The sequence below is a fragment of the Carica papaya genome, chromosome 9 (assembly GCF_054855325.1).
Source record: "Carica papaya isolate Zhongbai chromosome 9, ASM5485532v1, whole genome shotgun sequence".
Taxonomy (NCBI): Eukaryota; Viridiplantae; Streptophyta; class Magnoliopsida; order Brassicales; family Caricaceae; genus Carica; species Carica papaya.
This window is the reverse complement of record NC_142317.1, coordinates 2,118,630-2,142,364: the sequence shown is the minus strand read 5'-3', so window position 1 is coordinate 2,142,364 and position 23,735 is coordinate 2,118,630. Positions and strand designations below refer to the sequence as shown.

General features: G+C 33.3%; 2 protein-coding genes, 1 long non-coding RNA gene and 1 other non-coding gene across 16 annotated transcripts; 2 read left to right on the top strand and 2 right to left on the bottom strand.

Moving 5' to 3' along the window:
* The first annotated feature begins 4,171 nt into the window (after window positions 1–4,171).
* On the top strand, window positions 4,172–9,672 carry LOC110813355 (uncharacterized). Of its 5 annotated transcripts, XR_015816282.1 has the most exons (6): window positions 4,172–4,569; window positions 4,915–5,893; window positions 6,496–6,632; window positions 7,899–8,794; window positions 8,970–9,172; window positions 9,272–9,672. XR_015816282.1 is itself a non-coding variant. In XM_088211275.1 (5 exons), exons 2-4 carry the CDS (start codon window positions 5,223–5,225, stop codon window positions 8,777–8,779), a joined length of 1,689 nt encoding a protein of 562 aa, XP_088067401.1. In that variant the 5' UTR covers window positions 4,173–4,431; window positions 4,915–5,222; the 3' UTR covers window positions 8,780–8,794; window positions 9,272–9,672. The 5 variants fall into 5 exon arrangements, 4 of the variants coding, with proteins under 4 accessions (XP_088067401.1, XP_088067398.1, XP_088067399.1 ...); XM_088211275.1 differs by lacking the exon at window positions 8,970–9,172 and having other exon boundaries at window positions 4,173–4,431; XM_088211272.1 differs by lacking the exon at window positions 8,970–9,172 and having other exon boundaries at window positions 4,173–4,569.
* A 589-nt stretch (window positions 9,673–10,261) lies between these two features.
* On the top strand, window positions 10,262–10,333 carry TRNAD-GUC (transfer RNA aspartic acid (anticodon GUC)). Its single transcript has one exon. It is a non-coding gene; the product is annotated as a tRNA-Asp (tRNA).
* An 863-nt stretch (window positions 10,334–11,196) lies between these two features.
* Window positions 11,197–14,490, bottom strand: LOC110813344 (putative UDP-arabinopyranose mutase 2). The gene is made up of 4 exons (XM_022040433.2): window positions 14,041–14,490; window positions 12,516–12,766; window positions 12,203–12,371; window positions 11,197–11,780 (listed from the first exon to the last, which is right to left on the bottom strand). Exons 1-4 carry the CDS (start codon window positions 14,368–14,370, stop codon window positions 11,436–11,438), a joined length of 1,095 nt encoding a protein of 364 aa, XP_021896125.1. The 5' UTR covers window positions 14,371–14,490; the 3' UTR covers window positions 11,197–11,435.
* A 1,282-nt stretch (window positions 14,491–15,772) lies between these two features.
* Window positions 15,773–22,618, bottom strand: LOC110823433 (uncharacterized). 9 transcript variants are annotated; one of them, XR_015816460.1, is made up of 8 exons: window positions 21,907–22,617; window positions 21,173–21,303; window positions 20,424–21,078; window positions 17,844–18,084; window positions 17,206–17,336; window positions 17,000–17,111; window positions 16,451–16,707; window positions 15,773–16,219 (listed from the first exon to the last, which is right to left on the bottom strand). It is a non-coding gene; the product is annotated as an uncharacterized LOC110823433 (long non-coding RNA). The 9 variants fall into 9 exon arrangements; XR_015816453.1 differs by having other exon boundaries at window positions 16,451–17,111; window positions 20,424–20,680; window positions 20,972–21,078; window positions 21,907–22,607; XR_015816458.1 differs by having other exon boundaries at window positions 16,451–17,127; window positions 21,907–22,618.
* Window positions 22,619–23,735: the final 1,117 nt, after the last annotated feature.

Sequence of the window (23,735 nt, the reverse complement as noted above, 5' to 3'; positions counted from 1 at the left end):
ATTTAATATTTTTTTAAAAACCATTTTCTATCATCACTAAATGTCTAAATATAATTATTGTTTACTAAATTAATCAGTATTGTTGTGAATAAAATATAATTAAATATATTAAACAAGTGTAAATTATATCAATGGAGCAGTCAAATCTACAGCTCCTTCAGAAAAAAAAAAGTAATTAATTCAAATGAGGATATTTGATTATAAATCTTATCTTATAATAAGATTTAAAAATTAATTTAATGTAATTAACAATGACTAATTAAAAATTAATGATGATCAATTAAAAATCTAATAATGATTAGTTTCTATATTGTATTATTTTGTACTCATATCTTAACTACTGTTTTGATTAATAACTTATCGGTCTGACTATAATATGAAAATAATAAACCTATATATTGACCAATTGACTTGTACTTGATTGAATTTTTAAATATATATAATATAAAGTTAATTACTTACATAATATTCATTATATTATATGTATATATATTATAAATGAAAAGTAGAGAGAGGCAAATTGAATTTATGGTTAGTTGGCAATGGACCCTTTACCATCTACCTATCTATCTACCATATGGGCACACCTCCATTAATAATCTGGTCTTGTCTTCTGCTAACCAATACATATATATATATATATATATACGTATCTGTGTATACCTAGATATGTATTATAACAAGTACAATGAATTTATAAAAACTTGTGGTGGGTTTTAATGGAAACTAATATATGTATATACGTTTGTTAGATTCTGCTGTTACGGTACATAATAGTTACAATTATATAAGCTTTAAATCTACATATGTATATGCATTGTGAAATAGTTGAAGTACAAATAAAAAATCAGTAAAGAATATTAAAAAAAATATATTTGAAAGTTTTATAATTCTTTACGTATATATTTTACACACACGCGAACGTATATTATTGCTGTAAGTAATATTTTAAAATGAAAATTTAATAATCACATAATATAAAGTTTCCCAAACGAAGCACGCCTTTATAAATTTAATAAGTTAGTTATTAATAAATTACAACGTAATACATAAAGTTTAATTCAATACGACGTAGTTTTGATTTGGATTTGATTTACACGGAAAACATGTTGTGCTAATTAATTAAGTAATTGACACTGACAATGCACGTCGTCAATAAAGCACTTCCCATTACATGCATCGTTAAATGTTCATTATAGTTTTTTTTTTTTTTAAAAGTCAAGAAAAATACACACACATATATATATGTGTGTGTGTGTGTGTGTGTGTGTGTTTATACATGCAACAGTCTCTATTTAATTAATTAAATCTCTAATTTTTTCAATAAAATCTTCATGTAAATAATAAAAATGATTGAATAATGTTATTTATATAGATAGGACATGACATATTATAATATATATTGATGACATGATCTGCACGAGAGAAGACTAAGTTCAAAATATAACACGCGATATATGTTGGCATTTTGCTTTCACTTTATGACGTCTCCTTTTCCTGCTGGACATATTTCTCGACAACCAAACAGCCAAAACAAAGATAAAGATAGGGACTATAGATACACACGCACACACACACACACACACATATATATATATATATAGAGGAGACAGATACATGAAATTCAGAAGTAAATTATAAGAGTGAAATTGAATTGAGGGGACCAGAAGTAGATGGCTAGGGTAGATGCCAAATTTTCCATGGTGATGGCTTTGTGTTGGTGTCCATCTAAATTTGTTGTAATGGAGCTTTCATGCCCACTTCGCTGCTCCGGGGCTATGCCCTTTTGCCCCCACCATCTTCCTACTAATTAATATCTTACACATATACATATATACATATACATATATATATATATACACACGCACGCACACATGTGCGTGCACATGTTATTATACGGTTATTTTGTGCGTAAAAAAATAAAGTTATTTAATCAGGGTTTTGTTTAATTAGTTCGTTTTCTTTAATTTTTAATTATAAATTCTAAATAGAAAATTAATTATGATAAATCACGTGATCAACCTTTTGGTTGGCATGCTCTATTAATGAGTGTGAGCGTGGAGTAACGCGCTGTGACTTTGACTACTATCTACAAGATTTAAATTTTTTTTTAAAAAAATGATTTTATCGAAAGAGATTTTTCTGGAGAAAAAAAAAATAATTTGAGGCGGGAAAAATGGGTAGATAAAATATTGGAAGATATATATATATATATATGTATGTATAGATGTGTGTGTGTGTGTGTATATATATATATATATATGTATATATGGGTGTGCGTATATAAAGAAGAGGGTGGGTGTGGGGTCTGTCTTCTAGATCCCAACATAATTGAAGAGTTGAGAGTGAATGAAGCTTGTTGGACACCACTCGTCTCCACTGAATTATTGCGTCTGAAGTTTCTGATTGCAAGCCTGGTAGTAAGTGGTGAAAGACAAAGACACGTCTGTTTCCTCTCATGTTTTCCATGTTTTCTTTTTATAATTATTAATAATATATATATATATATACATTTTTATTTGAAAAAATACATATTTTTCCTTTTCTTTTAATAATTACTTTTATAACTTTTTTTTTTAATTTCACTAATTTATTTACATCACCGCTAAAAAAAAAAAAAAAATTCTTGTTATATTACTCTAAAAAAAAAAAAAAGGTAAACCTTAAACATTATGTTATAATTGATATTGACTTATTATAAAGTAATATAAAATTTATTAATGTATCGTAAAAAATTTCTAAATTTTTATGCATAATACTAAAGTTTTTATTTAATATGAAACTTTAGTTATTTGAAAAGCAGAAATGATGATCTCACCGTGTAAGAAAGTTGGATGCGAGTGATTAAAAAAATATATATATATATATTTAAAAATACAATCCTAGGTGACATCATTAATATAGTACTTGAAATTTAAAATTAAGAGTTAACCATAAATTAAATACAAACATAATCTATTAAATCATCGATTAATTAGTTTAATTTCCTAATAATCATGTTTCTCATGACCCTAATTTCAATTCAGCCTCCATTGTTTACTTCTTTCCCGTATCCATAAATATACATACACCAAAATCCATGTGCTAATCTTTTTTTGGTCAAAAATTTGTGCCTGAAATTCCACATAAAGTTAAATTAAATAAAAATTAAAACCATATAATTATTTTATTTTGTAATGATACAGAATGGACCAACATTTTTTATTTTTTATTTTTTTATGTTCTATCCAGCACCCACTTCCCTTTTTATCTACTTAATTTCAAAATTAGTGTATTATTAATTAAGTATTTACATGTAAATTAAATTTAAAATTTGATTATTCTTTTCCAATTAAATTATAAAATTGGGTTAATTTTTTGAATAATAAATTAAATAATTTGTTTTAGATTTTTTAATAATGAAATTGGTTCATAAAGATTTTTATAACTATTTTTTTTTATAGTAAATCTCAAATTTTTAAACAAAAATTGATATATACATAAACATTACAAAATCGAACTGATAATCTCTTATAAATAAATGAACGTACCGATTATTTAATTAAATAGTAATTAATAATGAACTTTAAATTTAAAATTACTTGATAAACACACACAATATTGAATTATTGTGAATCATTCATTAAATTTTAATTATTATTGAACATTAAATTCAAGGAGAGGATGCATCATACAAATAAATTACTTTGGGAAATAAAACAGACAAAAGCAATGGAAGTAGAAAATTCATAGAATTTTTGATTTCATCTGAATTAATTTTTTTGAAATTCAACGAGAGATAGATTAAATTTATGTTCTAATTATATATCAAGATTTATTCTGATATAAAAATTAATTAATTTAAAAAATAAACAAAATTTTATTGTACAAGAAAAATTTACGAACAAAATTTGTTCTATTCAATTTTTACGTAACGATGTATAATAAATTATTCTCTGCTTATAAATTACACGAATTTAACATGTTTTAGCCGGATTAAATATGATTTAAACAGTAATATTTATCGTAAAGTAATATAATTTCCATTTATGAGTGAAATTGTACATAAAACAATTATTGTGAGATTTACCTTGTAAAGTAAGAGGAAAGTTATTATTTAATTTCTTTTGTTTTGTTTTGTTTTTTGTTTTTGGGGATTTAAGTGAAGCAGAGGTTTGATATTTTGAGAGTTGATACTGTAGAAAACGATGCTGGGAAGGTAATGATTGCCATGCAAAAGAACAGAAGGAGAAGAGTAAAACGACGTAGTTTGGTCAGACACTGTGCATCAAACGAAACCGCTGGTTCTATACCAAGGGAAATGATACTTCCAAGGGGAGGAGAACCCCCAAAAGCAGAAGGGTGGGAGAAAAGTTTTTTTAGCAAATATTTTATCTCTGCAGTCTCCATTTACCGAACAAAGCTATGGGAGTTAAAAGTTCTTCAAATAAGGTTCTCTCTCACTAAAAATAGCAACCACAAAGCTTCATTCTTCCATGGAGTTTGGGACACGCAAATCTTTTTCCCTTGAGTCGTGTCTGCTTCGCCATTTTATTATACCTCCTTACCTGTACTTTTAACTGTTTAGCGGTAAAGCAAAAACTCTCCATCTCTCTTCCTCATAATCTCATTCACACAATCATTCGGGTAACTTTTAAACTTTTAGCTTTCTTCTTTGGTCACTAGAGTATGTTCCTTTTTCAGTGTATTACTTCTCTTTTTTTTTTTTTTTTTTTCTTCTTTTCGTTTTTGGTAATTTTTATTTGATTCTGTGTTTTACTGGGTCTGTCTCGCGTTGAGCATTTTAACTCGTTATTTGAGTGGTTCTTCTTGAAATCCATTTGGGTTATGCACCTTGGGGCTTTTCAATTGCCTTTTCACTGAGTTTACTCTAATGGGTTTTCCTTTTTTGATTCATTTTGACTTCAATTTCAGGTGTGAAAGAAGGGATTTTTTGTGGAGGTTGAAGTTCTCCTCGTTGACATTTAGATGTGTACAGTGCTTGTCAAGTTCTAACAATGGTTAATAGTATGTGGATTTCAGCATATTTGAGATTTCAGAGATTTGTGTATATGCCTACCAAATTTTGAGGGAGGCTGGTCTAAGTGGGTTTCAGCTTATTTAAGCTCTCTGAAATTTGTAAATATGGCTACCAAGTTTTGAGGGCGGTTGGTCTAATTGTCTTGCTAGCGTTGTAGTAGGTTTTGTATGTGATCTCTTAAACTGTGATTTTCCTTCTAGTAATGGAGTCTTGGAGCTATGTTTCTGGAGGGAAAGTTTCCGTTTCTAATGAAACAATTTCGGTTTCTGATTCGTTTTCGAGGAGTAAAAGTGCTTTGATCAGTTGGGATTTAAAATCTCCTTACAGTTTTGGCAACTCCATGTTAGTCTCAGATCAACAAGCTCTGAGGAATCAGGGTTTTGGGCAATTGGGTTTTCAAGAATTATTGATAGGAAGGCAGTTACCCAACAATGATTCAGTTAGAGATGCTTCAAATGGTGAACTTGGTGGTGGAGGAACTGTACATCCAATTCTGGCTTTAGCAAATGCATTTTCAGGTGATGATGAGTCTACTTCAAAGCTTTCATGCTCTGTAGTGGACTCAACCAGTAGGGATTCATCCCTTATTGATTTAAAGCTCGGGAGATTTGCTGATAACAGAGGTGGCCATGATTCTAAGTTTTCTAAAGGAGCCCCCATGGTGTCTTCATCGGAGTCTTCTACTCCTTCTAAGAGAGCAAGAGTTACAGGGTTGAATTCCCACACTGCCTATTGTCAAGTTTATGGCTGTAATAAGGATCTCAGCTCCTCTAAAGAGTACCACAAAAGGCATAAAGTCTGTGAGGTTCACTCAAAGACAGCCAAAGTTATTGTCAATGGCATTGAGCAAAGGTTCTGTCAACAATGTAGCAGGTTAGCTTCATTTCAGCATGTACTTCACTTCTTTTTAAGTTCGTGGGTGCTGTGTAAATGAATGAAAGATCTAAACTTTACATACTAACTCAACCTCGTTATTTCAAATATAATTATTTAGCTTTCATGTTTTTTCATAATTACAGGGTGGAGAATTTATGGAGCTTTTGAGGAGTTCAATTTTAAATCATGCTTTATTTTTGCATTGTTTATGTTTTTTCAGAATTTTTTTTGGTTTGTTTTTTTTTTTTTGTCTTTCCAATTATAACTTTATCATTTTATCCTCCTTTTCTTATGTTTTTCATCAAACACTTCTCAATTTTCTCTGGTTAAGTTCTCAATAGACGTTTAGATCTTCTTTTTCTCCTGCCAATATTTGTTTTCTCCTTTGGAAGATGTGGATGCCTTACATATTTACACATTTAAAAATCTCCCAAGAGATTTCTCTAGGCTTAATTTGGCTTTCTAAAAGACTAACATGTATCTTCAAGGAGCAACTTACTTCTTAACATATGCTTGAAGGTTTACTCTCTTAGTTTAGAACTTGGATCAAACTGGTTGATGATTTTGCTTATGTTTGATACTGTCTTTTGATCATCTAGGTTTCATCTGCTGGCTGAATTTGATGATGATAAACGTAGCTGCCGTAAACGACTCGCTGGACACAATGAACGCCGGAGGAAACCTCAACTCGGTATACACTCTGGAAGGTCGGGGAGGCTCCTCCAATCATATAATGGTAAAACAATCACCTTATTATCTTTCCCTTTACTGAAAATTCAATTTGTCTACATCTGCCAAGTGATATTTAGTGGTTTTACCTGCCTATTGGGTTGGCAAAAAGTCAACATGTGAGTGTGTGGATGTGAATGCATGGCCAGCTGACTTTCCTTTTCTTTGTGGATGCCCTCAGAAAGAAAACAATCCTTTTCTTTGTATGTTTTCATCTGTTGAAGATCCCTTGCATTTCAAAATTTAATGTAGCTTGCAGTCTTGTCCTGTCCTTTCTCCTTTTCCGTTGGTATGCATGGCTAGCTGTTGGATATTGACTTTCTTATTCTCTTATTTTTGCCATGTTTGGTTGACCAATGCATAGTTTTGGAACAAATAAGTATTTGAAAACGTTTTCCCAGTGGCAATATTCATGAGTTGTTGGACTTTCTCGTATAAACTTGTATCTCAAATGAAACTGCTACATTTCAAATTACTAGGTACAATTTTTAATAGTCAAAGCAGTACTGTGACTCCTGATTTGGACAACATATGCATCAAATGATACCTGTTGGAGTTGAGACCACCAGCATAAATAAAAATTTAGTACAAGATTTGTCTTATCCTAACCAAGATCCGTTCCCATAGCTTCTGGCTGGACTGCACTTGAGATTCCTAAAGATGTCTTTAACTTGCAACCAATGTCGGGGTCCAGCATAGCCACTTTGTATCCTAAAAAATGTGAAACGAGTTTTGGATAAAATCACCCAATTCTATTCCTTCATACTTTTTTTGGGTGTTACTTTTCCCTGTCAATGCGAGGTCAAAATCTAAGGCTCAATCAACGCTTTAAGGTTCAATTTCCTCTTCTTCTCATCATTTATGACTTGTAGTTAGTTTGGCACCATCACAGATATGCATGGATCCAACAGGTAGTGGATAAGCTAAGTTGCGCATCCCTGGCAGGCAACATGGGAGGATAGAAACTTTGATTTGTTCGGGTGTGGAACAAGCAAGAATTCCTGGAATTCACATTTTATTTGTTTACCATATGTGTTATATTGTCTTCAAAACTTCTAAGTGCTTAAATTTCATTAGTATCATTTATGACGTGTAGTTCATTTAGGCTCTCTAGCATTCCTCTTCCAACAATGTCAGCTCATATATTCTCAAGAGTGTGAACAGTGCATTATTTATCACTGAACATCATTAAATATCAAAATGCATTTTTAGTGGCTGATTTCCCGTCTCTCGTAACGAACATGTGTTCTACAACTTTTTGGATGCTGTGTAGGCTTTGCAGGTAGTAGATTTCAAGGGACTGTCTCAGCCACCACATCCTTTATTTGCCAGGATTTACTCCCGAGCAATATTTTGCACCCTGATAAATATGGAACAAATATCTGGTGCAAGCGAGTAAAAGTTGAAGATGGAACAGCTTATGCTCCCCCATCAGCCATTCCCATTATAAATGGGAACCTGCATTCAAAACCTCCTGTCCCTTCTAATGAATTTGAGAAACTGCTTCCTTCTTTCCATGAGAATGGAAGTAATATGGCAATTGACAACATTTTTAATGACAACAGTACTCGATATCCACATGATTTTGGAGACCCACATATTGGATCTCGTCCTCTATTCCAAGAGGCCTCGCTAGGAAGTGAAGACTTTAGCTTTTGTAACACAGCATCAACCATCCAAGGACTCTCGGGGATGTCAGACTCTGGCTGTGCTCTCTCTCTTCTGTCATCTCAATCAGGGAACTCTTCAAGCCATTTGTCTGGAATTCCCATGGCTCGTTCTCTGGTATTGCCAGCCAACCACATCCATTACAGCATTGGTCAAGTATCTGAAAAGCTCATGGGAGTAAGTTCACGGGCTTCAGCTAATGGATTGCCTAATAAGTTATCTTCCACAGGAGTTAATTCTTCTGAAGGAAGCCAGTTGTGCCCTATATTGCTGTCTGATGGCATTGATGCCCCAAACTTTGATATCCCCAATGGAATTTACCAAGGGACAGATTTTCTAAATGCCAAGAACCGTAGTTCATGTGAAGACGGACCCACAATTGACTTGCTTCAACTATCATCACAGCTTCAGCGGGTTGAACATCAAAGGCAAATCATGCAGGTGAAGCAGGAAAATGATGCCTTCTGCTGCCTCCGGATCACTTGAGTGGTTTCAGAGAAGGTATTGTGTATAAACACGCCGTTGGCATATATTTTGTTTGATATGATAACATTAGCACTTAATATAGAAAAGAGAAATGATTGTTTTTCATCGAAAGGAATTGTTGATTTGCAATTGCTTGTAATTCTATTCTATGGCTTGGACAAATGGTGGGTTCTAATTACTCAATGGCCAGCATCATTCGTCCATGGATCTGAAACAACCAGCATGCCAAGACGGGAAATCTTCACTGTTACGAGCACATAGATGCTCAAACAAGGAGGAAAACATACTTGGCCTGGAGATTGAGTGTGTCCTAGAGCACAAAGAAGAATACCGTATACCATATGATTCTCGGAATCAAGCCATTTATAGTTAAATCACTTTAAGTTTAAATGGGTATATTGAGAACCGAGAACTTGATTTCTATTAACTTCAGAATCATTAAACTTGGCACTTTGTTTTCTCACATTTATCTATAATTTTACTTGTATATAGGCAGGAACTGAAGGGCTGAAGATTTGGCAGTTTCCAAGAAGCGGTCACTGGATTACCAACTAACATCAACTCAAGCTCTGGCCAGAAGCAAGGAGAAAGTTCAAATTCTAGTACGACTGTTGGAAAAATTGGGAAGCCCATGGCCTCCTTCCCCGGCACTGAAATATCCGATAGCTTCAAGTTTGCGTTAATATGCTGTCCCTTTTATTCTCTGAGAACATTCTGAAAGAACTGCATTAACAAATACTAATCCTCCCCGTAGAAATAAGTTATAATGCATGATTCATGTGCACTACAAATTTACTTCTGCTGTATTTGTGCCAACCAATGGCAGCTAAAACTCCATTTGCATGATTGTATTCTTCAGTATCAGATTCAAAATTACTCTCCTTTTCTACTCAGCAAGTCAAGGATTTACTCGCATAATGGCTTTGGTTGAGTATCATGTTTGATGGAATGACTTTATATGACACAGAATAGAAGTAAGGTTGGTGGAAACTTACAGACGACCATGAATTCTTTTAATAAAAATATAATATTGCATGAAAACATATTACAAGTATTAAGTAATGAGTAATAATACAACTGATTATGGAGATGTTTATCAAGTTATTAATGAAATAATTTCAAAGAACTCATACCCATTATATAAAATTACTTAAAAATTTATCCATCCTGCAATACACAATTTGGAATAAGAGGTCTATTTGCACCCCAAGAAAAAGAGTCAGCTATGAGCTGACCGGCCTCAAAACATGAGACACACATTTGAAGCTCTTAAAAAATCAGCAAAATTTATGCGGTACAAGTAAATAGAATCTTTAATGTGCGGGCATAATTATAATTCAGTTTATTGTTTTATTTTTTAAAATTAATTTTCTTTTCTTTTTTTTTTATTTAATTTCTAGTATATTTTTTATTATAATTTTTACAGTAATTAAAGACTTAGTTTTCAATATTTATCAATTTGTTAATAACTTAACACAAGTGGTCGTTGTAGTATAGTGGTGAGTATTCCCGCCTGTCACGCGGGTGACCCGGGTTCGATCCCCGGCAACGGCGTTTTGCAAATTTTTTTAAATTTGAGCCGGTTTTTTTTACACCAGGGAGAAGAATTTCAAAACATACCGACTTGGGGACCCGGGCCTCGATACGGAGCGTTTTGATGATTCCCCGGATTCAAATTTTCGATTCCCTGGCCCACCTATTAACAAACTTTGCTACTGTTTGTCATGTACAAATTTTTCTTTTTAATAACGCATGTTATAAAAATAATTAGTACTTACTAATTACATGTGATAATATTAATTAAGTTTTCAACTAATTAAAACAATATGTTGACCTAAATATTTTCATATAGTTTACTTATAAAACTTCATCCTTACCAATATTATAATAAAAGGGACTTTTGGAGGGTGAAAAAACTCTTCATGTACAATTTTATAGGCAATTCTATATGTATATGCATGTGTGTGTCTGTGTGTTCATATATATATATATATATATACATATATATGAAGACATGCTCTGCTGGACTTTTGTTGTTGAGACAACATTGGACATGGAGACATGCGCATCAAAACCGATGTAAACAGCTGGTCTTCTACTTTTTCGCACTTCCCACCAAAATATGCATGGAGGATATTTTTTTGTTTTGAAAAACTATCATCTCAGAACTAAAATATAATATTATACATTCAAATTTATAACAGCATATATGAGCTGGGTTTCTGACAGAAACAATGTCCTGCGACTCCTGCTAATTTTCTAGACGGACAAAAACGACGTCGATCCTTTTCTTACACTTCCTGTATGTAAATATATTACTGACAACATTCCCCATCAGTAATATATACTTTGTAAGCAACCAATGTAGAAAACTCAACATTCTCAAAGAAGGGCAAGAAGGAAAGCACAAAGATCAATAAATCCAAATTGATGTCGAATTAAATAAGTTAATCTCAAATCTAATATAAGTAGAGAGCCAATAAAAATTCCTTATTGTTCTGTGCTCATAATCCAGACAACAGAAATAAATACAAATGAAAATATTCGGATCCAACCTCATAGAATAAATAATCCGGGTTTAGCATGAGCTCGAACGAAAGGGGGGATGTTCTGATCTGCTCATGACACAAAAATCTAAAACTGTCTTAACGCTTTTCTACTTCGCAGCAGCACCTTTGGCTAACTCAGCAGGCTTGTCTCCGGACGGGTTAAGCTCATCCCATGCCTCAATCCAGGTGACCATGGCATCAGCTAGTTTGTTGAAGTATTCATCAACCTTGCCAAGCTTTGCCTTGACTTGCTTGGAGAGTTCGAGGTAGCATTTTTGAACAGTGGTGCAGTCTTTCGGTAAGCTGACTTGTTGGAAGAACGGGATAAGCTCCTCCTGCCAGTAGATTCCTTTGTATTCTTTCCTAAGATTAACGAAAGGATTGCTGGCTTTGCTGTGCCAGATGTATGGCAATCCAGTCTTCACTCCCAATCCCAAATGGTCACATACAACCTGCATATCATATATAACTGATGATAAGCACTCATAGTTTTTCAACTAAAGGACCCCTTATGGAGTTATCGTAGTCAAGCTGGGATTGCTGAGATGAATGTGCTTAAATAATTTGGTGCCAAGTTGCTTTTTTTGCTGATTTCATAAGTTTATAAACACACTACTTTTTGTCTAACCAAACAAGATACTTGAAGTTGCTTATATGTGCAGCCAATAAGCAATCACGAAATAGTCTCGTAGTAAATGCAATCTTAACCTAGTTGGTTCCTTGGTTTCGTAAGAGATTTTTTTTTTCCTGTTAGATTCAGGAAAAAAAGTTCCAACTATAGATTTACCAATTCGTAGGACTTCATTATTTGAATGTATCACAATTTGACTCTGATAAAAATCATGTGGAGTGATTGAAGTATAAAGAAGAATACCTTAGTGCACCAACCAGCCCACATATCATCATAACGTCCAATAGGTTGACCATCACCCATGAGTCCAAAGTACATTGCAGGGCCAATAAGCTCACGGTTGAATGCCAGATTCATTCCACACATGGGAAATAGGGTACCTTTTGGAATTGTCATTACAGCATCAACATACCTGCCAGTGCCGCAGATATTAGAAAAATAGTTATGTCGAGTTTAATTTATATTCCATTTATACAGAACAGGAATAGATATTGTCTCTGCAATGATGAATGTGTTGAATAAACCAAAACTCATGGAGCAATAAAGTTTTATCTACCTGGTGTTTCTCTCGAGAGGCTTCACAAGCTGGGTAGGGGCATCATAATCAGGGATGTTAAGCCAGAGACCATGGGAAACAGCTGTAGGTACACCTTCACGGAGACTGAATGGGTAGCCACGAACAAAATCTGTTCCCTCGCGGTATGGGTCATATAGGGTGTTGAAGAAAAATGGAGTGGATGGACTCAGAAGGTTTTTTATGTGCTGTTGAAGGGCATTGATGTCCTTGCCAGTTGGGTCCTTGGCAACCTGCAAACAACATAACCCAGCTGAAATTTCAGATATGCATTTAAAGGCCCCATACCCCCAAATCCAAATTTGTTGCTGCACCAATAACCATAGCAAAGCCTAAATGAGCATAGATTGTAGTAACACCAAACAACATTAAAGAATCGAATGAACTATTACATCAGTGCAGGTGATGGATAGGATCACTACAGTAAAAACTGTATCGCACCATCAGCCATAGCAAAGCCTGGTTGAGTATAGATTGTAATAGTACCAAAACTACATTAAAGAATTCGACAGACTATTTCTTCAATGCAGGCAATGAATGAGATGGTTACAGTTCCAAGATGGTGTAATCAAAACGAATGCTCTAGACTGATACAGATCAAGCTGCAAACTGCTACTGACATCCAAGATCTAAGAATGTGGTTTGCATTATTGACTACATGTAAAAAACTTTCGAGTCTCTTTAGATGAATAGATCCATTCATATTAAATACATGGGTTTAGAAGATTTTCGGACATGTTTTCAAATTAATTTAGTGGGTTATTGATAAACCACATTGAAACATATATGGTTTGAAACTGGATTTTAGAACAAAATATCTATAGAGGTCAATTATATTGTCACTGTTAATCAGCTAACATTCAGACCTAACTTAATTAACATGAAATTATGCATGACAAAAGCAGATCAAATTGAGCCAATGACGATGATCACATAATAAAGGTTATAGAACTCGTAAAGAAGATTTACACGGACAGCAGACTCTAGCAACAGATGCAGATTCAAACAGCTAAATTTAGGAAAAGCTAGTGCTACCAGACATCAAATATGAATCAGAATAATATTCTATTTAACCAAAAGCTCACCAAACAAAACCCCACCAAAATTCAAAATTCCCTCCAAAAATAAAATCAACACGAGGCAAAAGTAAAAAATATAATTGAATGATAGAGATCACACCCAGATCTGGTCACCCTTCAATCGAATTCAATAACCCACAAAAAACCACCAGACAAAACACATTATATGAGTCCCGAACAGACGAATTCATAATTCTAAACCTCCGAAAATTTCTTCATAGACCACAAACTAACACCCCAAATCAATCCGAGATCCGCTTTTATTACACGAAAATTAAACCCAAATCCCGAAAAGATCGAATTCCAGAATCTACTCCCAGATCAAGTCCAAAATTATTCCGACCACCAAAGCTTCCCAATCAAAAGCCAAAACCCAGATCGAAATTTACCATACAAGAGACTAATAAAAAGAGAGAGAAGCAGCTTACAAAGCAATCATCATCAATGGTGTAGATGTACTTCTTCTTGGAGACCATGTAGCCAAAGCACCTGCAAGCGGAATCCTTGAATGAAATACAGGACGCCTTAGGACCCAGTATCTTGTTGATGTCGTTTCGGTTGTAGAGCTCGTAGTCAAACCCCTCCGGAACCTTGATGATCTTGGACGGGTCACCATCCTGGACAATGATAAGGTGGTACGGCTGGAAGAAAGGCCTCCACATCTCAAGAAAGTCAAGGTTCCTGATCGTCGGGATCACGATGTCGAGCTCATCCTTGAGAAGGGGCGTCGGTGCCACCGCTGCGCTTGCCTCCGCCATTGTTTGTTTGCTTGTTCGCAGAGAGAACTAGAGTAGGACGGAGACGAAGCACAACAAAGAGAGAGAGAGAGAGAGAGAGAGATTTGATTGTGGGAGTTTCAACTCGGGTGGCCTTGTATTTGAAAGGGCGGATAGGAGACGGCGGCACGTGCGAAGAAGAAGAGTTGTGGGAGGGAAGTGGAAACAGTTCTTTGTGTGCTGTAGTAACTAAACCACAGACAACGTTAGTATTTTTCTATTACACTACTACTTCCACCAATCATTATATGCCACGTGTAAATTCTTAAGATCTGAAATGCTATCGAGTACATAGATATACATATATATATATATATATATTCTTTTTTCTCTTGTAATAATATGTTTGAATTCTCTTTCTTTAACAATAAATTTTAAATTAAAGACTGGGAAGATTAATTATCGGTAAAGATTTAATAAATAAATTTGCGAGCTGAGATCCAAATTCAATTAATCTCGTCGTTTAATTATAATAAACACATCATTAATTAATAAGTGTTCTAATATTAAGAGACCCTCTTTAAGATTATTAACGAAAAATTTAGTGTTTAAATTTATTTAATCCTAATTAAAATTTAATTATTAATTATTTTTGGGTCAAAATTTACTCATATATTTAATGATACAACTATAAATTTTTTATCCCAACATATGTTACATAATAAATCAAAAACTATTTTTAACAAATTTCTTGTCTTTTAATTTAACGCACCGATTTTTTTTCTTATTTTAAATATTTGAAAATTTCAAATTGTTTGGTCACCTAAAAAGTCAAAGATGATGTTGATGTGGCACGTGACTGACCGGCGTGGTCGGCATGAGCGGAGCCTGAGGCGCGTCCCCGAAAGCGAAGAAGAGGGCGGCTCCTTCAAAGTCGCCGGTGACTTTACCTTTCTTTTCTCATTGGACTCATCTGCGTGTGACTTTTTGCGTCTTCGTGGAATCAAAACCGGCGTTTGATTTTCTGCATGCACGATCATATTCTTTTCGTGGACCCTCGCTTCCGCTGCAATTAATAATTATTATTCATGTATTTAATGGTTTGGCCTGTCTAGATTTATTGCTCAAGTTTAAAATTTATATTAAAAATTTGGTAAAATATGTTATAATTTTTGCCGTACGATCTGTGAAGTGTCACTTTCTGCTACAACCTACGTGGTATGCAATTCTTTGAAGGACATGGCGATCTTTCACTTTCATGAAACTGGGGATGTGTTGACTAGGACAGACCGTGCTTCCTCACTTTCTATCGCACCTCCACCCACGATGAAGATTGGTCAACACAATCAACGGTCTGGATTGATGAAGCAAGCCACGTGTAGATCGCGTGTGGCTTTCTGACTAGCATCTCGTTTTGTAATAGGAGTAAGATATTCGACTTCGATTTAAAAAAACAAACAGATATTTTGATTATTATTAATGTGGTTTAGTTTCTTGTAATTAAGTCAGGAAAAAAGTTTTACTTTACTAATTGAAAAAAGTATAAGAGGCTCCAAATAAAAGTTGGCCCAAGTGAAACATAAACAGGCATCATCAGAAGGCCTGTCCCACGGGTGACCCTATCTTTTTTTGGGTACAATTATTCAAGCACGGCCTCCCTGGATCTGTCAATCTCACTGCCAGTTACTCCACGGATTTACCATAATGGCTAGGGAAGCTGCTGAAGGGTAGGATGGTGGAGTACCTCGTGGATTGTAAGAGCCATTCAGAAAAAACGAGTTGCAGCAGCATTCCTCAGGAGAGAGCAGCATACTTTTCTAAGTTTCGGATCTCAAGTTTGGAAATTCACTATTCTCTTGTACACAACCGGACATCAAATCTATTCAACAGCCTGCCGTGAAAAATTCATAAAATCTGATGTGGCCCAAATATATACAGAGATAAGGCTTTTCAAGACTGTAGCCAACTCCTGAACTCTTAGTACAGAACCAAAAATTCAGACAAAATCTGATGTGGATGGTATATCAGCATATCTATCAAAGCAGTAATTTGTGATAACGAGATATATATATATATATACATGCATGTTTACCCATATTAAGAGAAAAGCTTATGTCCCTACCTTTTAAGATCTTATATCAGAAACAAGGGACCATTTCCAAGTTTTGATGGCCGAACCAGCTCTCAAACACAACTTGGGTAACGCGTAGATCACCACTGAGATTTAACAAGGGATCTTTAAAGGGAAGGAAGCCACAATCTGCAAGGCTTGCCCTTGATGGTGCTGACTTCCACAGTGTATAGAACATGTGCTACCTAAAGAAGGCATACCAGACTTCCTGATCCCTTTGGTGTAGGAATGTTCTCTCAAGGAGGCATCTGCACGCAGAGATTTCTAAATTCAGTCAGCTAATTTAAGTGAAAACCGCTGAACAATAGGTTAGGCTCTATTTGGTATATGAAAATATCTTTTAGTTTTCATTTCTTAATTTCATTTGTTTTTATGCGTGCATTTGTCCATGAAATCATATAGATTTCAACCAGAGTTTGTAAAATGTTCAAATCATCTTCCTCTCCCCAAAAGAGACATCAGTTTAAGGAGCAAAATTTTCTGTCTGCAACAATGTCATAGCATGAAATCATAGACTAGAACAGCAGTTGGCTTTTGCACATTTTTGTAGATTTGGACCCGTCGATACCGACACCCAAGGATATCCCAATGACCGTGGGCTTTAGAAATCGTTGCATAAAGCTTAACAGTCAAAAGCAGAATGTGCCATAACCTGCAAACAATATCAACTACAAGTCAACTTAGAATGGTCTCTCTCTCTATAATAATGTCATTGTAAATGCACAATTTGGCACTAGACAACTTACCTGACAGAAATCGTGAACTACATTCTGATCTCTTGCTATGTCGTGCAAAAGAATAGCACCTCTTTATCAACATTTATTAGCGCGAAAGAGATTATTCCAACAAACTCAGTTCATTTGTTATACATTTCCACCTACCAAAGATGTTAGATTTAATCAATCCTTTACAAAACATGAATAAATAAAAACAGAATAGAAATCCTCCTTGACGATTTATATATTGGGGTTTGCTCAAAAATCCCTAAAAAATAGTGAAAATGATGGAATGCAAAAAATGGAAGGCGTGACAGTTGTATAACAGACATGTCCTCGTGTTAGTGCAAAAACAAATAAAAGCAGGCAATAATGCTAATATAATTCTACTTTACATCTTGCTCAAAGCTTCTGATTAGCATAAAATGCTCAGATTACAGTAAGCAAGGCTTCTCTATGTTCCTTCACAAATTCCAAGATCAAAATCAAATTCTGCCTGATTATATTCACGACTTCAAAGAATAGTTTATTCTGTATATATAAAACTTTTCTAGTACATTGTATTCCTTTTTTTTTCTTTTTTTCTTTTTTGTTGGTCCACTAAAATGTAGAAAGAAACAGAGAACCGAACGCCTACAAGATAGAAATAGGAAACAGTAACCACTGACCTGAACCAAGGTCTGATCTCCTCCACCAACCTAAGAACCCTCCTATGATCCTCAAATCCCTTACTCTGCTCCTTCGACACGCACTTCACATTGAGCATCACCACCTCCACAACCACCCCTGCATCTCCGCATCAGCGGCCACCGAGGTAGCCAAAATTTCCCCCTTCAAATTCAACCTGAAATCACTGTCTCTAACCCTCTCCAGAACCCCGAACCCTTCGGCCTTTTCATAGAGATTTTTCTGAGGAACGATTGTTATAAATTGTTTCAATCTCAAAAACCATCCAATTCATTACATAAGACATAGATTAGAGTTGTATATGAATTCGGAAAAAGGGGGTTGGTGCTGTCCTATGCAATAAATTGTGTAGTTTTTTTAGATAAAAACAATGGGTAGTAATCCTCACTTCTAAATATTTATAATTATAACAGAAATTATAAATATATTACAAAAACAAACATATATACTAGCTAAGAGGTATATTATCTAATACAATAGTCCCTATTATCTAACGCCTTTGCTGATACATATCTTTTGTTTATTCTCTAAAAATTAATTTTTAAAGAAATAATACGATTTTATTTTACTACAAGTATTATTGTACTTCTATTTTTTTTAATTCAGTAACAATAAATATTGGAAACATAAATATATCACAAATAAGAATATACATATATATGAAAAATATACATATAGTGACTAAATGATTATAGAAATATAAATAATAAATATATAACATATAAAGAATTATAAACATATCAATCATGAAAGAAAAAGATAAACAAAAAAGAGAATGGTTTATACTAATTAGGGTTGAAAGAACTAAAATGGTAAGAAAGATCTATAAAATTTTTTAAACACCAAATGAAAATGAGTTATGTCTTAGGATTATATGTGAATCGAGAATAGAGAGAGTTGGTGCAGTCTTATGCAATGAATTGGTTGGTTTTTGAGTTAAAAACAATGGATAGTGATCCTTACTCTTAAAAATTTTTAATTATAGGTGAAATCATAAATGTATTTGCAAAAACAAACACGTTTGCTAGTAAATGAATATATTGTCTAACCTAACAGTTTTTATTATGTAATGTATCCTTTTTTTTCTCTCTTTAAAAATGAATTTTTAGAGAAATAATTATAATTTTACGTTACAAGAAATACTATTGTACTTTTATTTTTTGAATTAAGTATAAACAAATATTTGAAATATACATATATCACAGATAAAAAAATTACTAATATTTGAAAAATAGATATATAATAGATAAATTGTTACAAATATATGGATAATAAATATATATATATACAATATATAAAGAATTATATACATATGAACCATGAAACAAAAAAATAAACAAAAAAAGACTAGTTTATACTTAGTAGGGTGGAGAGAAGCAAAATGATGAGAATGATAAATGAAAATTTTCAAAAACAGACCGAAAATAAGTTATGTCTTTGGGTTGTATGTGAATTGGAAGAGAGAGGGTTGGTTATACAATGATCGCACAAACACTCTCTCTTCTGAATTCACATATAACCGTAAAATATAACTTATTTTCAGTATGTGCTTGAAAAATATCACTGATCATTCTCACTATTTTACTTCTCTCCATCCTATTTAATATAAATCATTCTTTTTTTTTTGTTTATCTTTTTTCTTTCATGGTTAATATATCTATAATTCTTTATATATTATATAATTTATATTCATATATATAAATATTTATCTACTATATATATATTTATAATTTTTTATCTATGTTATATTTACGTTTTAAATATTTGTTGTTACTAAACTCAAAAAAATAAAAGTATAATAATACTTGTGGTAAAGTGAGATTGTAATTATTTATCTAAAAACTCATATTTAGAGAGGAAAAAAAAGATATATACCACTGACAAAAGTGTTACATAATAAGGGCTATTAAGTTAATTAGTATATTTATTTACTGGCAAACGTATTTGTTTTTGCAATATATATTTACTATTTCAGCTATAATTTGAAACTTTTGGAAATAAAAATTACTATCAATTGTTTTTATCTCAAAAACTACCCAGTTTATTACATAAGACTACACCAACCCCTTCTCTTCCAAATTCACAAACAATCTTAAGACATAATTCATTTTTGGTCGTATTTAAGAAATCTCACTCACCCTTCTCACAATTTTACTTCTCTCCACCCTACTTGGTATAAACCATTTGTCTTTTTGTTTATCTTTTTCTTTCATTGGTTATTTTAGTTTTTTCTCTTACTAATTTTCTAATTAAATTTAAGATATATGAAATAAAATTTCATCTTATTTGAATTATTTCAATAGTTTATAATCACTATACCAGTTCAAACGCCATAAAAGCTGGCCCAAGTGAAACATACAAGTACAGAGATATGGCTTTTCAAGACTGTAGCCAACTCCTGAACTCTTAGTACAGAACCAAATTTCCATGCAAATTTATTCAGATAAAATATGATGTAGATGGTATATCAGCATATCTATCAAAGCAGTAATTTGTGATAACGAGATATATATATATACATGCATGTTTACCCATATTAAGAGAAAAGCTTATGTTCCTACCTTTTAAGATCTTATATCAGAAACAAGGGATCATTTCCAAGTTTTGATGGCCGAACCAGCTCTCAAACACAACTTGGGTAAAGCGTAGATCACCACTGAGATTTAACAAGGGATCTTTAAAGGGAAGGAAGCCACAATCTGCAAGGCTTGCCCTTGATGGTGCTGACTTCCAAAATGTATAGAACATATGCTACCTAAAGAAGGCATACCAGACTTCCTGATCCCTTAGGTGTAGGAATGTTCTCTCAAGGAGGCATCTGCACATAGAGATGTCTAAATCCAGTTAGCTAATTTAAGTGAAAACCGCTGAACAATAGGTTAGGCTCTATTTGGTATGTGAAAATATCTTTTAGTTTTGGTTCCTTAATTTCATTTGTTTTTTATGCGTGCATTTGTCCATGAAATCATAAGGTTTCAACCAGAGTTTGTAAAATGTTCAAATCATCTTGCTCTCCCAAAAAAGACATCAGTTTAAGGAGCAAAATTTTATGTCTACAAAAATGTCATAGCATGAAATCATAGATTAGAACGGCAGTTGGCTTTGGCACATTTTCGTAGATTTGGACCCGTCCGACACCCAAAGAAAGCCCAACAACCATGGGCTTTAGAATCTGTTGCATAAAGGTTAGCAGTCAAACTCAAAATGTGCCATAACCTGCAAACAATGTCAATTATAAGTCAACTTAGAATGGTCTCTCTCTCTATAATAATGACATAGTAAATGCACATGATGGCACTAGACAACTTACCTGCCAGAAATCGTGAATACACCTAGATCTCTTGCTATGTCGTACAAAAGAAGAGCACCCCTTTATCAACATTTATTAGCGAGTAAGAGACTATTTCAACAAACTCAGTTAATTTGTTATCCATTCTCAACCTACCAAAGAAGTTAGATTTAATCAATATTTTAAAAAACATTAATAAATAAAGAAAACATAAATCCTCCTCGACGATATATATACTGGGGTTCACTAAAAAAAATGGCAAGACACCCTAAAAATTTGTGAAAATGATGGAATGGAAAAAATGGAAGGCACGACAGTTGTATCACAGACATGGCCTCGTATTAGTGCTAAAACAAATAAATACAGGGAATAAAGCTAATACACTTCTAGTTTACATCTTGCTCAAAAGAACTTCTGATTAGCATAAAATGCTTAGATTGCACTAAACAATGCTTCTCTGTGTTCCTTCACAAATTCCAAGATCAAAACCAAATTCTGCCTTATTACATCCACGACTTCAAAGAACAGTTTATTCTGTATATAGTACAACTTGTCTAATACATTCTTATTTTCCAGCATCATAGTGAATCTAATGACTTGTTGTGGCATTTGTTGAAAGAGTCATGAAACCCGTTGTGAAATCTCCAAGTTACATGTGAGTGCTTTCTTTTTCTTTTTGTTGGTCCGATAAAATGTAGAAAGAAACAGAGAACCGAACACGTAAAAGATAGAAATAATAAACAGTAACCACTGACCTGAACCAAGGTCTGATATCCTCCACCAACCTAAGAACCCTCCTGTGATCCTCAAATTCTCTACTCTGCTCCTTCTAAACGCACTTCACATTGAGCATCACCACCTCCACAACCACCCCTACATCTCCACATCAGCGGCCACCGAGGTAGCCAAAATTTCCCCCTTCAAATTCGACGTGCAATCACTGTCTCTAAGCCCCCTCCAGAACCCCGAACCCTTCCTCATTTTCATACAGCTCCCATTCCCCTAGCAATGAACCAACCTCAGGTTTTGTGTTTGTAGCGAGTAGGCCGCGCATGACAACGGGGAAAAACACCAAATCAAGGCAATTCAAGCATAGTCCACGCAGACTGAAGAGCTCATCTGATGTTGTTTATTGATTGTCGATGGGATTTGAGAGGCGTTTGGGGAGAATGGAGATGGATTGAATAACTGCTTAGCGAGTGATCAGATAGTTATAGTTTCGTCTTCATTCCGCTTGGAGGTGGGCATGGATTTGCTGGAGTTGGTGAGATTTGACAACGGACGGAGGTAGTCAGAGAAATGATAGTGGATGATTTCGGTACCGAAGATTCAAGTTTGGAGATAATAGAGAGCTGTGTACTAGATTCCATGTTTGAATTCTTGAAGAAGAAAAAGAGCGGGAAAATGATGGAGGATAACTGACTTTGAGCGCCTGTAGGCTATATATAGCCTTTCATTGTTTGGTACAAATTGTCAAAATTTTTTCAGAATAAATTTGTATTTTCCAATAATTAAATAGTACCTGTAAATAACAACTGTAATTAGCTGAGTGTATATATGACGTCATATATTCAAATTGAACTATACTCTTTTTAGCATTCTTATTTGATGCCCAACTTATTATTTGAATTTACATAAACATATACTTTGCATATGCTATTTTTTTTTGTCTTCCTAAATATCTAACCATCTCGTGTAATATGAAATTGTGTCCTAAGTTGGTTCATATTTTAATTTTAAATCTAAATAAATATTATATTTTGAATAGTTTCAATTAAAATATAAGTTATCAATTTTTCTTAATATTATTTATATATTTGTCGTGTATTATTATGTAGTCACATAATAGATATTTATATAAACAATTGTCAGCTAACAATTATTTTATAGATAATAAAAACTCACATTATGATCGTCGCATAAGAAAAGTAAAGCGTAAATCAAATCATAATAAAAAACACACACAAAATTATAAATAACAACAAATAATAATAAAAATATCAAGTCAAATACAAAATTAATGAAAATTACAATGAATTTCACTCATATCTCAAATCCAAACATGTGTATATATATACTCTTGCAAAAACATGCAAGAAAACAAAAACAAATTAGTAATATATTGCGCATAGATATATTACAATTAAAAGATTATGTATATACGAAGTATAGATATATCACTAATTTGAATCATATATATATCATAGATAAAATACTCTAAATATACCATAGATAAAAATTACAAATATATAAAAAGTAGATATATAGCAGATACTGATTACAAATATATAAATAATAGATATATAACATATAAAGAATTATATATATATCAACAATGAAATAAAAAGATAAACAAAAAAGAGAATGGTTTATACTGAATATGATATAGAGAAGCAAATTTGTGAGAATGATAAGTGAGATTTCTCAAGCACATGCTGAAAATGAGTTGTGTTAGAGTTGTATGTAAATTGGGAAGAGAGGGGTTTATGCAATATTATGCAATGAATTGGATAGTTTTTGAAATAGAAACAATGTTTAGTAACCCTTACTCCCAAAAATTTATAATTATAGGTGAAATTATAAA